Source organism: Besnoitia besnoiti, chromosome X (assembly GCF_002563875.1).
Source record: "Besnoitia besnoiti strain Bb-Ger1 chromosome X, whole genome shotgun sequence".
Lineage (NCBI taxonomy): Eukaryota > Apicomplexa > Conoidasida > Eucoccidiorida > Sarcocystidae > Besnoitia > Besnoitia besnoiti.
Window position 1 is genome coordinate 745,073 of NC_042365.1, and position 16,695 is coordinate 761,767.

Below are 16,695 nucleotides of genomic sequence, written 5' to 3' on the forward strand. Positions count from 1 at the left end.
GCTTCATCGATTGCGGGGAGAAAAAACAAGAATAACCCTCGCCGCAGACTGTCCCCACTCCTGCGTCCCTGAGTCTCTTTAGACTGCGTGGAAGAGGAACACAAGATAGAGTGTGTAGTGGGGTGTATTCCAAAGTCAGCAACGAAAGACTACAATCGTCAGCCAACACACACTTCCTCGGCCTTCGTCGCCTTCCTTTTGAAGTCTGCTCTCCCTGTTCCTGCTCAGGCTGCTCAAATCCAGGAGCAGGGGTCGAAATTGTCTCTGTGCCTTCGGGCGCCAGAAAGCGCGAGAAGAAAAAGCTGATGTAAAAGTCGCGCTCAGCGACGTCTGCCGCTGTGCGGAGACGGGCGAGGGTCGTCCTCCAGAGGAACGAGCCGAAGCCAATTGTTACTCCCCAGTCTCGCACGTTTCAGAAGAAGAGAGGTGTTAACAAGAAGATATGGAAAGAGAGACACCCTTGTGTGCGACGGATACGGAAAACGAAAAAATTCAAAGAAGACAACGCCCCGGATGTTCCGGACGTCCACCTCCGTGCACACATGCGGAGTCTCGGCTCCGCAGTCATTCGCTTCTTTTCCTTCTTTGCCTTTCGCTTCCTTCTTTCCTTTGCAAAGTCTTCTCTCTTTTCCTCTTGCTCGCGTCTTCTCTATCCGCCAGAAAGTAAGTTCGGCGCACGGAGAGGGAAGACATGCAGCGCAGCGCCCTCGCCGCCGAACAGGAAAAGAAGAAGACCGGAGTCGCCCACCGGAAAAAAAGAGAGGAAGAGACAGCAGCACACAATTCTCAAGAAATAAAGGAGCTTCTTGTTGAACGTTTGGACAGAAGGTTTAACGGCACGAGACAGAGATAGAACCGGACGACTTTGCGTAGACGAAGAAAGGAAATCGAAAAGCTAGCGGGAGACAAGACATGGGACGAAGAGACTACGCTGGAGGAAATAATAAGATAAAGAAAAATAACTCTCCACTCTCTACGCACACAGGAAACTGTTTCCCCTTCTCTTCTCCATTTACAGATCAAATGCGCCACTAAAGATTTCGTGGTTCTCCTTCGTTCCTTCTTCTAGTTGCTCGCGCGATGGTGTGCAGTTTACCTCGCTGTGTTCTCTTCGTTGTCACGCTTTCCTCACTTTCTTTCTCTTCTTTTTCGCATAGTCGTCTGGTCGCTTTTGGCCTTTTGTGTTCGCGGCGTGTGCATTCTCTATTCTCTCCGTTTTCTCGGCTTTGTACCACAATGCCAGAAAGGTATCGAGTTTTCGAAATCGCGTGGACAGGTCGTTCAATCATCTGAGGTGTATGCACACGGCAATGACGCTTCGTTCGTCGGTTCTCGTCCTCCTCTCTTGTTCTGGAGTCTTCTTTTCTTTCACCTTGCTTCCGTATCTGCCTCCATCTCTTCCCGTCGCTTCTCACTCTCCCCCCCACTTCTCCTCCATGCGCATCGTCTCCTCTTGTGCCTTGGCAGTTGTCTTCGTTTCTTCGCTTCTTCTCCTCAGCCACAGCTCATGCGAGACGGCGTTCAAGATCCTTTCGTGTCGGCTCTCTGCCTGCATTTCCTGTGCTGCGGTTTCCGCCGTTCTTCTCTGCTCTGGATTGTTTCCCTTTCTGCGACGTTGTGGCCTCCCCTCCGGCGGCCAGAAAGCACATTCGAACGGTGTGTCACGGCCTTCCCTATCCTTTTGGCTTTCATCTCTCATCTTTAACTCGTTTCTTCTGCTGACCACCTCTGGTGCCGCGCCCTCTGCTCTCCCCTGCTCTGCGGTGTCGGTGGAAACTTCGTGGAACCGTAAACTGCCCAGAGGCCCTCAAGGCTTTTCCTCGCTCAGGCCGCCTTTCGTTCTGCGTGCCTTCAATGCTGAGGAGACTGCGCTTCACCTCGTACCTGAGTGCTGCCATAGGCGGCCTCTGTCGCACTCTGCGCGGCCTGTTTTCGGCCTAGACAGCAGATCTCGCCCGCGGTTTTGTCGACGAGGTGACCTTTCAGCTTTCCCGTCGGTGTCTTCGCTCCTTCTCGCGTCGCTTTCCTCCTTTCCTCCTGCTTCCGGCGCTCTGTCTTTCTTTTCTGGGCTGCTGCGTCTTCGCCTGGGTCGTCACGCCGAACGCCGAGACGGTGGGCGGCCGCGCTTCGCCCTTGGATTTGGCTGTCCTTCGGAACGCTCGCCAGGCCTTCTTCTCTCTCAGCCCGCGTGTCGCGGGTCCTTCTTTCCGCGTGTGAGGCGAAGACGCGACTCCCGCAGGGCGTTCCTGCCTCGAACGTTTCTCTGCAGGCAGCCGCCAAAGCTCAGCCGTCCGCGGCCTTCCGCGGCGGTCTTTCAAAGCAGCCCGCGCTTCACCGCCTCGCTCTCTGCGTTCACGTCTCCGCTTCAGGTCGGCGAGACGTGTCCAGGTCGCTCTGCTGTGCTTGGTCGCTCCGCTGAAGCCTGCAATGGAATCCCGCGTGCAGGGGGTTCCTGTTCTCTCTCGGTTGCCTCGCCCGCGTGTCGCGGGTGGCGGCCGTCTTCGCTCTGGCGAGAGAAATCTCGGGATCTGCCTTTTCAGCCGCCAGCGCGTCCGCGCTATCTCTGGAAAGGCCGATCGTCGCCCGCGCTGTGGACCTCGCCCTCGGCGTTGCCTTCGTGCGACTTGCACTCCGCGGGCGCTTCGGCTGCGGCCGCGCTGCCTCCCGGCGTCTCATTCGTCCCCCAGACGAATCTGCTGCTCCTGGTGGCCTACGACGGCACAGCATTCTCGGGGTGGGCGGCGAACCTCGCGCCGGCGGCGCGCACGCTCCTTCTCTCTGCCGCCGAGAAGCCGCCCCAGTCCTCTGCAGCCTCGTCGCACCCCGAGGCGAACTCGCCTGCGTCGCAAACAGACGCAGAGGTCCCCTCTGCCTCCTCCGCCTTCTCCGCTGCCTTCGGCGCTGCGCCGCCTCCGCCCGTCACGGCGAGCTGGCACCCCGCCGCGGAGGCGCCCGGCGCGTCGCTGCAGCCCCGCCAGCAGCTGCGGACGGTCGAGGGGGTCCTGCGGCAGGCCTTCGCGGCGGTTCATCCGCTCAGCCGCGACCGACAGCGCGAGCTGCTTTCGCTCCTCTCTGCGCGCCGCGACGCGCCCTCCGTCCCGGCGGGGCGGGCGAGGTCGCAGGGCAGCGGCGCCGACTCCGCAGCCGCTGAGCGAGACGCGAGCAGCGAGTCCTGCGCAGCTGCGCAAGCCGCCGAGCTGGCAGGCCTGCGACGCGGCGAGGGAGGGGTCGGGAGTCGACCGGCGGAGCCTGGTGCCGCAGCCGCCGCGCGAGACGAGACGCACGGAGGCGGAGGGGCGGAGCACGGAGAAGAAGAAGAAGAGCTCGGAAGCGCGGCGAGCGCGCGCGACGCACCAGAGGGCGCAGGGGCAGATGGCGCAGCGGCCGAAGGCTCGCGTTCCTCGTCAGGGGCTTCGGCGCACGCGACGCAGCAAAATCCCGAGGTTGGGGATCCATACTACGAAGCGTTTGTCGAGCGGCGAACGCGCGAGTGGAGCGTCTTGCTGAGCGAAATAGAGCAAGCAGAGCTCCAGGCGCGGACCTCGCTCCGAAGCGACAGACACATCCGCGTGAAGAAGAAGGATCTCGACGTCGCCACCGACGCCGGCTGCTGCGGGGAGCAGACAGCGCAACGCGCGCAGCGCCTCGGGGCGCGAGCAACTGCGCCGCCGGGGGACCACGCAGAGGCTGGTGATACCGGCGGCGAGGTCCCCGAAATCGACGACACCGACGACGACGCGCGAGCGGGAGGAGGGAGAAGCGATGATGCTGGAGACAAGAACGGAGACAAGGAGGGAGATGAAGATGACAAGCAAGTGGAGAGCAGGATGCCTTTGGTCGCACCGCCCATCATTCTACGGCCCGCCAGTCGAACCGACCGCGGCGTCCACGCTGCAGGCGCGGTACGTGGGCGCTGTGTTTCTTCGTCTTAAGGTGCTGCTTGCGCAGTTGTTTCGGTTGTTTCAGTCGCGGCGTGGAGGCTTTCCCTGAGCCGCTTGGATACCCTCGCAAGTCATGCGCGTCGCTCGTTTTACTGTCTGGCGCTCCAGGTCCTCTAGCCGAGCTCGCGCTGCAGGTCTGGGACTGCGTTCGTGTCGCCTTCTGCGTGTTTGAGTTCCCAGGTTTGCCTCCGCCCTAGCAATATCTTCGACCCGTGTTTTCTTTCTTTTCGAAGGCGCATTCCCATTCTCTGCATTGCGGGTCTGGCTCAGAAAGCTGCACGTTAGCACTCGTCTTTCTTTTTCACCATCTGCGTCAAGGGCACCATTTATTTTCGTCTTCGCATCCGGCTGTGGTCTGCTGCGGTCTTCAGCTTTGCCAGTACGTCTCCTACTACCATCCGCTGCACCTTCCGCTGGAGAGCTTCGTCTCAGGGGCAAATCGCAGACTGCCCGCAGACGTGCGGATCCTCGCGGCGCTTGATCTCAATGTCCTCGCTCGCCAGGGCGTCTTCGCAAAGTCTGCAGGCGTTGCAGACGCGGCTGAACTCCCTGCGGGCTTCGGCCTCCCTCCCCAGGAGGCGAACAGTCTCCAGCGAAGCGAGGCGAGGGACCAAAATGGTCAGCGCCCAGAAGGAGAGGGCGACGGAGCGTTGGCGCCGCGTGTGAAGGGCGACGAGCAAAGCCGCGCCTCGCCCTCTGTCTCTCTTTCTGCATCTTCGGCTTTATCGTCTCCTTCTTCGCGTCAGTCTCCGCCGGCGTCCGCGGACGACGCTCTGTGCGCGTCTGTGCCGACGATCTACAAGCTCGCCCAGGGCAAGCACTACACGTACTTCCTCTCGCTCTCCTCGTCGCTGTTTCCGCTGCTGCGGCACGGCTGCTGGACGCTCGCGGAGGACCCGCGCCTCCGTAACTGGGCTCTGCAGGCGCAGAATCTGTCGAGAAAGAGCCGAAAGCGAGCAGACGCGCGAGCCTGCGGCGCTCGTGCAAGCCCTCCGGCGCCAAGGGAAGGCGATCGTGGCGAAGCGGGCGTCCGCCGAGGTGAGGCCGAAGGTGAGGCCCCGGAGCGGGTCTCTGCGGAGGCGCCTGCTGCCCCGGGGGCGCCCAGAGGCGACTGCGAGCCCGCGGACGACGCGGATCTCTTCTCCGTGAGGCAACGGAGAGAAAGCCTCTTCAAGGCCCTCACGTTCGATCTGGAGAAAATGCGGGAGGCCGCGAAAGCCATGGAAGGCGAGCACTCGTTCGCGGTGAGAGACAGGCTTGTGGCTGCACAGCGGAACGCAGCTGAGAGTCGGTTCTAAGCGAGCGAACCGTCGCGCGGGTCCCCGCACATACTCCCCCTGGGTCCGAGACGTCTCGCTTCCGTGCGGTTGTGGCTGCAATTGCTCTTCGTTTCGGTGCCCTGAGCTCCTGTCGCAATCGGTCTCTGCGCTGGGGAGCGTCTTCCTTTAGAAGTCGCGCGGCCAGACTCCTGCAGAGCGATGTGTGCTTCTTGTTTGATGCTCGGAAGTCCAGAGGGGCGTGCGCATCTGTGTGCGCGAGTTTCGTAGTCTGCTCTAGAAAAAGGGCGGAGCGTGCGAGGCTGCAGAGTTGAAATGATCCCATGTGCACTCACGTGTAGCTTCTCATTTATAGGTTACCTTTTTGAACACATGTAAGCAGGACTTTGTTTGTATATAGGTATGTATATATATCTATATATACGTGTACGTCTATGTATGCTGCAGGGTTTGCCGATCCCACAAGCCTCGGTACGCTATCTACCTTGGCAAACCCATATAGCGGTCTGTTGTTGGCTCGCGTGTCTGTCTTTCCCGCAAGGTCGGGGGTCTCAGCGGCCTGCATCTTTGCGGCTGGATAGTTTTAGTTCTCTGATCCTAGATTCCGTCTCTGTCACTGCCTCGCGTCCTTTGGGGTCTTCATCCGCATCGTGGATTGTCTGTTTTTTCTTGCCGGTCTCTGCAGGCCTTCCGATGCGAATACAGCGGCAAGGAGAAGGCGCGGTTGCTCACGCGTGACAACCCTGTTTGCCGCATGCGCTCGGTCACCATCTCCCCGATTGAGTTCGACCCCTGGCCTCAAAACGCATCATCGACGTCTCCTGGCTCGTCTTCCCTGTCGCGGCAGCCCTCTCCGGCGGCTCCAGGCTCGTCGCAGGCTTCTGTGTTCGCTCCTCCGCGCTCTCCGTCTTCGGCCGGGAGCTGCTTGTCGCGTGCCCGCCAAAGGGGAGGCGAGCTCGATGGAGCCGGCAACCGGCGCGACGGCGGCGACGGCGGAATGGGGTTGGTGGAGGCGAACGAGCGGGACGACATGCGAGGCGAGACCGAGGCCCGGAGCTGCGCGCGTGCATCGTTCCTCTCCCGGGATCCTCCAGTCTTTTCGTCGCCTTGCCGCTTACGCAGCAGCGACTTGCCGCAAGGGTGTGTCCCTGCGCGGGGGGCTGTGCACCTCGGTTCGGAGGTTTTGTCGGCTCGCGCCCAAGGGTCCTTCGTGCTTACTTCTGGGTCGCATCCTCCTCCCGGTCGTCGGCGTTGGTGCGCTCTTCTCGGCCGCCCGTCCTGTGACCTTGGTTGTCTGTATCTCATACCCGGAGTCGTCTTCAGTAGTCTACGAACTAGAATGTGTTTGTTTCTTCGATTTGTGTTACCAATAATAATCAAGCAGATCATGCCATCAAACCTTCAGGCAAAGCCCTTGATATTCTGTTCTTAGCAATCGTCAAGAAGTTGGTTGTCTGCATCTACCCGTTGACCACTCGAATAGCTCTTTCTGGCAATTGGCGTGCACGGCGGTGCCTTCCTGTCCGCGCGCAGAGCGTTCAGGCTCACCACCGAGCGTGCAGATTCCGTGTGTCTCTCGATATGGGCCTGCATCCTCGGCTTCCATGCTGCAGAAAAGTCCTTTAGTGATGTGCTTCGTTTAGGGTGTCGCTGTCTCGTTGCGCGTCTACGTGTGCGCCTTTCAGAATCCGCATCGACGTCGTCGGGAACCGTTTTCTCTACAAAATGGTTCGCAAGATGGTTGGCGCACTTGTCCAGGTGCGTCTCGGCATGCTCAAAGGCATACACAAAGCTTGCTGGCAAACGGGGAATCTGTTGAGTTGTCCCCCACAGGGCTCTACGGTCGCGAAGGGCGGGGAGGGAGGAGGGGGAGGAAAGGGCACCGGATTTGCCACGATTCTTTGCAGGGAGGCTCTCTGATACGGCTCCTCCGTCTTGCCCCTTCACAAAGCATGCACACAAGGTATCAGAGGCGCGCGCTGGCGCATCTTAAACATGCAAGATATCACGCGAATTGGAAGTACTCAGCGTCTGCAGGTTTTGTCATATGGCACCGGAAACGGGCTTCAGGATCCTCGAGTGCGAGCCGACCGCAGCATAGTTGACGCGAGGGCGGATCGGCTGGTCCGCCCCGTCACTGTTTCACGGCGTGGGATACTTGGACTTTCTGTTTTTTGCGTCACTGTTTCACGGCGTGGGATACTTGGACTTTCTGTTTTTTGCGTCACTGTTTCACGGCGTGGGATACTTGGACTCGGTTTCTGTTCTTTTTTCGGCGAGCTGCGTCGGTGTATGAGTGTACGTTTGCGTGTGTGGCTTCTGCCTGCACCTTCCTTACGTCCTTCTGCACCGCCTCTAGCGTCCGGCTTCGTCGCCGTCAGCCGCCTTGTCTGCCTCTTTGTCCTGTAGGTGGCCTTGGGGCGCCTCTCTGTCGCAGACATTCGCCACGCCCTGGTGCACGGGCGCCTGCAGCCTCTGGACCGACAGAAGAATGGAGGCGAGAACGACTTGCCTAGCTCATCAGCGGACAGCGGGAAGCCGCCCGCCGCGCGGGTTCGAGGTGTGAAAGAACGCGATGCGGCTGCCTCAGAGGGGGTCAGGGACGCCAGGCGCGGCGAAGACCGAGAGCCGCTTCTCGCCTCGGGGGGACTGAGGACTGACCCCACCTCGTTTCGCGACTCTGGAATTCTGTGCGCCCCAGCTCAGGGGCTCACGCTTCAGAAAGTCTTCCTTCCTCAGTTTCTCGCTCGCCGTTTGTACAGCGTGTCAAAGCGCGACGATCCGGATGAACCAGACACCGTCTCAGAGCGCTCCTGAGGGCGGCCTTTGTTCTTGTTTTGTGAACCGGAGCTGCAGCATACGCAGGGAGAGTGAGCGTGCTTTCCGCAGGGGCGCGTCTCCTATCCCAGGCCGCAGCGAATGCAGCACAAATCCGCGTGGAGCTGCCGTCGCTGCTTTTCGTGGTGCAGCAGCGGGTCGCTGGCTGCATGGTCAGAAGGGCGGGCACGATCAACACAGACGAAGTCGTATACCAGCGGGTGGGATGCGCGGCAGACTGGGATCGTGCAAGGGTATGAGGCTGCCAGCGTGTGGGAGGGATGTCCTGTTTTCGTTTGTAAGTACTCGCCTGTGTCAAGAATGTTGTGTGGCCTATCCCAGCGTCCGCTTCATGCTGTGAGTATCGTTGCATAGCCCTTAACTGTCCCGTCGCACCCACACTGTCCGAAGGGCTCGCGATCCGTGTTGGCGCCCCCGGTTTCCTTGTAGATGCTGTGGCGACAATCCTCGGAAATGTTTGGCAGTCCGTGTTCTGAGGCATGAGTTACGCGTGTCGCGCACAACCTGCCCGGTGCTAGTGTATATATCATACATGTTGGGGATGCACGTTTCTGACCACGGGTGTCATGCTTTCGCGACTGCACATATGTAGGGCAGCAGTGATACGCTGGCGGCACCGCCGGCAAGCCGGTCGCTTCAAATCTAGATTCTCACTTTTTGTCGACCCGATGTCCAGCGGAACCGGCTGCGGCAGCCATGTAGAGCGTGTCATGTGGCTCACGAATTACAAATCATGAGGCATACCTCGAGTTGAAGGGGAACAGAAGACAGCACGTCAGAAACACCTGCATTTCCGCAGCGAGGGGGTGCCAATGATTCCTCAATACAACCACAGACCACAGATACAAATATGCCTCAGCTCGCAGTAACGTGTGACGCCAGTTCGTGCATGCTCCCTAATCCGTCTGCCCGTCAGGCCGAGCAAAACCCCGAGTGAACCACGAATCGCATAAAAGCCGAGTGAAAAGCGTACGAAGGGTCGACACGAGGACAAGTATCACGAATGGGACGGGACTTCAGCAGTCACGGAACAGTCTGAAGGAATGGCGTGGCGGTCTGTTGCAGTCCGTCCATGTCGGGCTCGAATGCCAGCGGCGCTCCTCCAAGGAGCCGTCGCAGAAGCATGATGGGGACAGATAATGCGCGGCACCCGACACGCCAGTGTTGTTCAGTCACTTACTGTTCCCTCTGAATCTGTTCCTAGGTCAACACAAATGTGTATAACACCGGTTCGCCATGCAGCGCGTGATACATGAGCAGATGGCAGAGGAATCCGGGGGCGGCTTACGACATAGCTGAGGCACTGCCGCTGACTGAACAACACTTCAGCACGATGACCCATGCAGACCTCAAAGACTGACGTCTCTGGGCGGAACGCAAATGCAGTACGGCTGGCCACATACAGAAGAGCTGCTTGCCCGAAAGCCATTGCACACGCTGCTTCCTGGAACAGGCGCGCACAGAGCGCCTTATCACTTTTGTCCTCCCCATCCGCAACAAGCTAGCACGGGCCCCCTTGGGTATGCTGACGAATAGCACAGACGGGCGCCGTGCCGCACTGGCATCACCATGGCTTCAATACAATAAACTACTGGGTTGTAAGCCGTAGCAGAAAGAGAATTAGTAATAGTACCAGTTCCAGCCGTAGTGATCGAGTCCAACCAGGGAGGCGAACGTGAGAAGACCGACAACCCACGGTGTGGAAAGCTGCGTTTTCGCAAACTCAATCGCAGCACCCACACGCGTGCCCTCAACCCGAGCCTTGTCCTTCTTTGATTTCTGAGATCTGCCACGTACTTTCGGCTTTCTATACTCTTGGGAAACGAGTGGTTCGAAACCACGATTCTCGGCAACGGCGCCGTCGTCCTTCGACTGAATTGCGTGCAAAAACGCTTCGTCAACGATACGTATATCGAAAACAATTGATCGAACCTTTTGCAGCTGCCGCTCGGTTGACGCAGGTGTCCGTACGCCGCGGCGATGCTGACTAGTCAATACGAGGACCCAGATGCGGTTAATGAAGATTAGGACGGGAAGTACATGATGGAAGAACCAGGTGAGTTCTCGGCTGTCATCTTCCAGAAGTGCTCGCGACAATAGTGATCCGCACTTTTGAAACGTGCCTTGGAACATGGATAGATACAGATCCAGCGACCTCACTTCAGCGGCAACCCTAGTAGGCATTAGTATTCGCTGCCCGTAGAAGCTCGGTCCTCCGTCAGGGTAGGTCTTTGCAGCTGCGACAGAAGAAGCATATCCGGTGTCGGGCGCTCCGTAAAAACGAGGCGCCAAATCATGGGGGGCGGTCGCATGCATGGAGGCTGTCTCATGGCCACGGGGCGTGTCCGCCAACCCGTCTGGAGTTCCACCAGATGCTGCCCGCCCGAGAGGCGACGGAACCACCCTTGAACCATCGTCCTGCCCCAGTGGGACTCTCGTACCATCTACGTCTTGCGCCAAGTGCGGCTCGTTTCCGCCCCCAGCCTGTGTCTGCTGTTTACCCAGAGTCACACCCGCCACAGGTGCTGCGGGCGCTCCGTCGTGAAAAGAGGGGGCGCGCGCGTCTGTGTGAGTCTCAACACACGACAAGAAAATACGCTTCTCTGGAGAATCCCACCTACGTGCATGTATAACTTCCGGCTCCTCTATTGCGCGCCTGGGCGTGGCCTCATCAAGGCTGTGACCACGCAGAAGCGTTGTACTTCCTTCAGACCCCACGACGTTATTCTCATTGTGTCTTTCGCTGAAACTTGCTACAATCTTTTTACCATGTGCGTCGCCGGGCGCATCTGCGATAGATTCAGGAGATACCTCCAATTCCTGTGGGTGGGCCTCCATATCGGGAATAAAACTGTAGCAGCGAGAGGCGTCCTTAAGTCCCTCTTCGCTAATTGTCAGCGCTGCTGGAACCCCACCATCATGATGCGCCACTTCAGGAAAAGGTAGGGACTGCGCTCGATGGAGCAATGGCAAATCGATCTCCTGTGTAGCTGTTAGTCCGTTCTGCCCGACTTCTGCAGTATTTGACTGCGCAACTGCAGGAGCCGACGCCGGCCGCAAGCCGCCAGTGGTCATCATGCTGTGCTCCTCCCGTTCCACTAGCGCAGCCGGGTCTTGGTGGGGCGCCGCGGCTGTTGGTTGCCCAGGTTTCTCCTCATCGCTTAATGCGACGAAACCGCCAGGCTCGCCAAAACGGAATGGCATATCCTGAGGAAGCTGCTGATATGAGGGGGATTCACCACGCATAGTTTCCGGCTGTATTTGCTGGGAGCCGGGGGACTGGGGGACGGCACTGCCAGACGCATCCGCAGTTTGCGACGGACTGGAGAGTAAATCTGGCGGTTGTTGCCGGGACAGTAACAATGCTTGTTGTTCCTGGGTAACCCTCTGCATTGTATCCTGCCACATGTCTAGTTCCTCCAGCAGCTCCCGACGACTCGGTGCGAACTGCGGCTGGAACCTCTCGACGAAGTTCAAAACGTCTAGATTGGCTTTAATTTTGTCAAGCACGCTCTTCTGCCAAATGATTTGCCCCCTGAATATGATCCCATGAAGATATAAACCAATGCCTTTTCCCACGCTGCTCATCTCCTCTAGGGTCCGCCTTGCCAACAGTGTCGTTGCCGAGACACCCTGCCGGGGTTCCGGCTGTTCCGCAGCTCTCGACGATGTACCCGCTGGCGCCTCCTGTTGAGGGAAAGAGTTTTCCGCGTTCTCAAAAGTCTCCAGTTCGGGACTGTCCGCCGGCGGAAGGGGAGCAAAAGGCACAATCCCCGTAGGGGAACCAGAAACTGAGGACAGTCGTCTAGCGAAGGCTGCTCCTGCTCCCATTTGTGTTTTGTCGAATGATGTCTCCCTCAGTCTGGCACCGCGCTTACGGCGCGTCAAACGCTCAAGCAAGGCCGCACCCCTTGTTGGTAGGAACTGAGTTACTGCTGTCTCAGACGGTGCTTGGTCAAACGACAGCGGCGAAGTGGATTGAGACACGTGCCCCTTATGTTCCGCCGTCGCAACGTTCAATGGTGCGTCATCTGCACGTGCGCTGCGAGAGACTCCCACGGGCTTAGAGAAGCGTAGTCGAGTACTAGCCCGCTCAGCTTCTGTGCCTCTCTTACGCATTTCCCTGTACCATCTCGAAGCGTTGATTTTGGACAGAGAGCCACTATTTTCTGTCAGAGCTCTCGCGCTTTGCGAAACCAGATCGCCAGATGTAGAAGAGGTATAGATCACGTCGCCGTCATCACTCGCCATCACTGCAGGCTGTGCCTTCTCAAACTGGGCAGTGCGTAGCTCCTTCCCACTTGACTCGCCTCCTTGTGCATTCCATAAAAAGCCGCTGGCAAAGAGGCACAGTGCAACTGCAACGCGTGGACTTCTGCGGCAAACCCCAACCGTATCCAAACTCCGCCAGGCACGCAAGGTTATCGAAGAGCTGAGAGTACATGGCTTCCTGTCTCCAGAGGACCTGGCCAGCGGCACGTAATCACGCACGGTCATTGTGATCCGCAGCAGGGACAGAGTGTTTCAGTGAGATATCAGGTTCCTCTTCGTATCAGCATGTCGCTGTGACCCGAACCGGAGAGTGGCCGAACTGTACGCCCCGCTCGTCTCTGCAACTTCCAGAAGTCCGCTGCGGCGAAACTCCCATTCTGCGACAGGGCAGGTAGACGCACGTAAAACTTCCCGTGTCTCCAATAATGGCGCGATAGCCAGAAAACGAAAGATGCACACGAGACAAGGATAGCAGACCATAGCGCTGGCGCATGCTCAGGTCACGAATGCCTCCGACATCGGCACCGGATCACAACTTCGCAAACGAAAGCCCGAGGGCATTTAGACATTCGGACTTACCATACAGCTCGTTGCTAAGATGCGCACAAACCACATGAACGACAGGCTTCCTTTGTATGTTGGCTAAGCGCAAAAAGAAAATGCCGTTGCGTCACATGCCGCAGAGAAGTCTTCAAAAATCAAAACACACTACAAGCACCTTTCAGGGTTCTCTGCCAGTTTTCGTGAGACGTTCGGTAACCTAAGGAAAATACTACAGAAGAGACATTCCATAGGAACCAGAAACAGAAGCTTGGTGCTGCGCAGGGCCTAAATACAGGCTCGGAGTTCGGCACTGCCACGCGAAAGGCTTCCCCGACTGTCACGAATGCATGACCATTCGCCGCAGCAGAAGGCTCAGCCGTCAACTGGAAAGGCTGAACATAGCAGCCGAACACAATTTGAGAGCTCGCTGATGAACAAACGCCCCGACGACACTCCGAGCACCTCGCGCGAGGAGGCCGGCTGCTCCGAGTAAAAGTCACAACCTCATGGCACTAGCCCCCGATCATGTATGTATTGCCCGGTGGGTCCACTAGAAAAACGCGACTGCAAATTCGAGAGTACGTAGACAGCAGACCTGCACGAGATCCGGCGTACGCATGCAAATGAGACGCGTTAAATCTCGAGTTAGAGACAGCCAGAGCCAGCCACGGGCGCCGATGAAGCAGAAAAAGTGTCGGTCCAAGCGCCGGTAGGAGTCCTTTAAAACGCCTGGCCGTTCAGCGAGAACGAAATTGCTAACATAGCCACAGTGGCGCTGGCCATGTCGGCGGGCAGAGCTGAGGAAGTATGTCTACTGTGAACGCGTCTCGTTAACAAACGCGGATGGCCTATGCTTGGCGGGCCAGATACCGGACTTTCACCTGCGTCTGTAGCAGGCATCACGAGAGGCTCTCGTGGCCATCGAGAACAGGGAACTCCGCCGTCAGCAGTCCGCCTGAAAGTGTTGAACCTATCTATCATAGCCCACTCGTTCACGTCAATACACTCTGACGGAGCTCCTGGAAACTTGGCTTTGACGAAACTGTCGAGCGCTAATGTGGAAATGAGTGCTGGCACCGCTCTGGCGCGACCGGACGACGGCATAGTCCGTGAATTCGTAACGGCGATGTAGTTGACCAGTGGTCAAACGGTAAACGAATGCTTGCGTGTCGGGGTGGAACTACATCGACTAAAGCGTCAAAACTCGTCTTCCGTCTTCCAGCTCAGCGTCACGCATCGCGGCTAATCCTCTATCTAACAGGGCGTGGCTATGCTGGCTGCTGCCGATAAACAGGAGGCTAACCCATCTGGCGAGTGAGATTCATATCCTGCTACGATGTGAAGCAGAAGGGCCATGGGTACGCACCCCTCACAACTGGTGAGAAACGAACAACGGAATGCGTGCGCACAAGACAGCTGCCTGACTCACGACCTCGTTAGCCTTTCCAGAGATTGACCGGGACGGGCACACTCCCTACGTGGCGAAGATGAGAGACGACAGTGTTAGCCGGCAGTGGCCAGTGCCTCTAGCGAACGCAGGCTGTCTTCTGACCGGATGCTTTACCTCGCATGCCACCGTGCCCTACCCTTGGATCCCATCTCTTGAGCTAGGGGGTGCCAGCATCATGCCCCGTCTCCGACGGCGGCGCTATACAGTGCGTGAGTAGAATGCTTCCACTGCAATCTGACAGAGCTCGGCCGGCGCTGCACGGTCACATAGCTCGCATCGTGCCAGCGTGCCCCAGTTCTGGCCTGTGCTGTGCCTGCCTCTCACAGAGGCTGCTTTACTGTCAAACCTGCTAGGCTAATGCGCTGCTGACTTGCTATTGCAACGCTCGATCGCGATGTAGTTCAGAACCCAGAGTAAGGTCGGGGCAGGTCCGTAGCGATGCTGTCCAGCATGGCTATATCCAGGTTGACACATCAGCATCGCTTTCATCTTCTGGATTGTCACTCTACGTTCAGGTACAAACAGACAACTGAGGTTTATCCTAGCGGAACCTGGTCGTTCATTCCGTTCGTCCTCTACAGACCAAAGTTCCAGCGGCCAGCGGTGACAGAGGGATGGCCTATATTTAACTAACGAGAAACTCTAGTCACGGCAGAGCGTGTTACTGCTTTGTACCTTTATTTGGAGAGATGCAAGGCAAAACATTAGCCGCGGCAGTGCAGCGTAACGCATCCATACGTCCATTGTAGTTAGAAGGTACACTCTAGTTTCTTGCTACAAGACAAGGAATCCGTGCGAGTTCGTATCGGCACCTCCTTCTGCTGAGGCCGTCTTGACGGACAGCAATGGCGAAACGAAAGAGTACGCTGATGAACACGAACAGAAAATGCGAAGCGGCTCGCAAGCATCCGGGCCACCGCCCTCATGGAAGACAACAGCGGAGTAGTCGGCGCGTCGCGCTTCTCGGCGTACCGCGTTGAGCCACTCCCTGCCGCGGAGCTCTCTGCTCTTCGACAATATCTGTCACCTCTTCTTTTTGAGGGTCTTCCAAGAATTCTTCCGTCCTTTCGACTGAAATTTGGCAATGCCGAGATCGCGCACCTTCTTCCGAGTCCAGGTCTCGACACTGGCGTCTTTGAGAAGAGAGGAGAGGAGTGATCCGCCTTTGCCTTTCCGTCGCTTCGTGCATCCGACCGCCTCGCTCTCTCTCCCCGCTCCCACGCCTCCACCACTGCCGAATCCATCCTTGACATTGCACACATGCAGGTGCGCAGTATGCTGTACGTACACCCCGGAGCCGACGCGGCGCTCCGTCCTCTCAGATTTGATTTTCAGACCTTCCTTGTGGAATTTCTTCGGGTCCATATGGCCGCGCAACTCGAGCACTTTCAGTTCGCGGCGAAGAGTGGGCGACAGCTCCTGGGCGGGAATCTCATACCAGGAGGCCAAATGCGCCTTAGACGCCGCGCGCTTCGCCATCCGCTCCTGATGTTGGAGCTGCCCCGCGTCCACCAGAGTCGAGAACTCTGAGTTTTGCGTCACTGTCGGAGGGAGAAGACGCGAAGACGCTGACCCGAAAGTCACGCCGTCCGCAGCGGCGTGCGCCACGCCCTTCCCCTTCGCGCCGGTCCCGCGGGCGGCTGAGGTGCTTGCCGTCACCTGAGGGGTATACACACCCATCGCGACTGCCGGTTGGCTCCGCTTTTCCCTCATCGCCTTCGCGCTTTGCGTTACAGAAGCAGCTGCGTTGTAGTCAACATTCAAGCGGTGGAACGCAAAATGGCCAGGAGCCGAAGTGAGGTCGAGGCGAGGCAAGTCGCACATTCTGCTTTCCTCTTGACTTCCGTCCTGCCCCGCGTCGTCGCCTGACGCCGTTGCTTCAGCGTCGACACCTTCCTGCTGCGACGCCGAAGCAGGCGCGCGTCGCCCCGTCTTCAGGCGCTGAGACGAGAAACAGAGCAAACGTCTGTCGATATCGGGGTCTAGATGCTCAAGGCTGGCGTCCGCGCCTGTCGCGCGTGCGCGGGAAGACGCCGCGGAGGGCACGCGGCCCTGCATGGACTCGCATGCAAGAAGCGTAAGGGATGTCAAAGCACGAACTGAGGGGCGAGAAGAGGCAGACACGCTATCAGCGAGTGAAGTTGAAGAGAGAGAAGACGACGGCGCCGCGTCAGAGCTCATCGAGTCGTAGCCCGCATCCGGCGGCGGCGGAAGAAGACGCGAGGCAGCTTCAACGCGGCTGCGACGGTCGCCATGAGGTGGCGGCTTCATGCCGATCTTGTTTCTTCGCTCTTCTCCGCCCTTCTTCGCCCCCGGCCGCGGAAGGCGCGGCCCCCGCCCTGCAGTTCTCATGACTGGCGTCGCACGTAGGGCA

General features: G+C 58.3%; 3 protein-coding genes across 3 annotated transcripts; 1 reads left to right on the forward strand and 2 right to left on the reverse strand.

Moving 5' to 3' along the window:
• Positions 1-1,236: 1,236 nt before the first annotated feature.
• BESB_016600 (uncharacterized protein) lies at positions 1,237-8,035 on the forward strand (the record flags this gene model as incomplete). The annotated part of the gene is made up of 6 exons (XM_029360375.1): positions 1,237-1,247; positions 2,270-3,902; positions 4,313-5,185; positions 5,904-6,472; positions 6,862-6,976; positions 7,628-8,035. 6 exons carry the CDS (start codon positions 1,237-1,239, stop codon positions 8,033-8,035), a joined length of 3,609 nt encoding a protein of 1,202 aa, XP_029216351.1.
• A 1,641-nt stretch (positions 8,036-9,676) lies between these two features.
• On the reverse strand, positions 9,677-11,887 carry BESB_016610 (uncharacterized protein; the record flags this gene model as incomplete). Its single annotated transcript, XM_029360376.1, has 1 exon — positions 9,677-11,887. The coding sequence occupies one exon, from the start codon at positions 11,885-11,887 to the stop codon at positions 9,677-9,679; it is 2,211 nt and encodes a 736-aa protein (XP_029216352.1).
• A 3,457-nt stretch (positions 11,888-15,344) lies between these two features.
• Positions 15,345-16,673, reverse strand: BESB_016620 (Fcf2 pre-rRNA processing protein; the record flags this gene model as incomplete). Its single annotated transcript, XM_029360377.1, has 1 exon — positions 15,345-16,673. The coding sequence occupies one exon, from the start codon at positions 16,671-16,673 to the stop codon at positions 15,345-15,347; it is 1,329 nt and encodes a 442-aa protein (XP_029216353.1).
• Between the last annotated feature and the right edge of the window lie 22 nt (positions 16,674-16,695).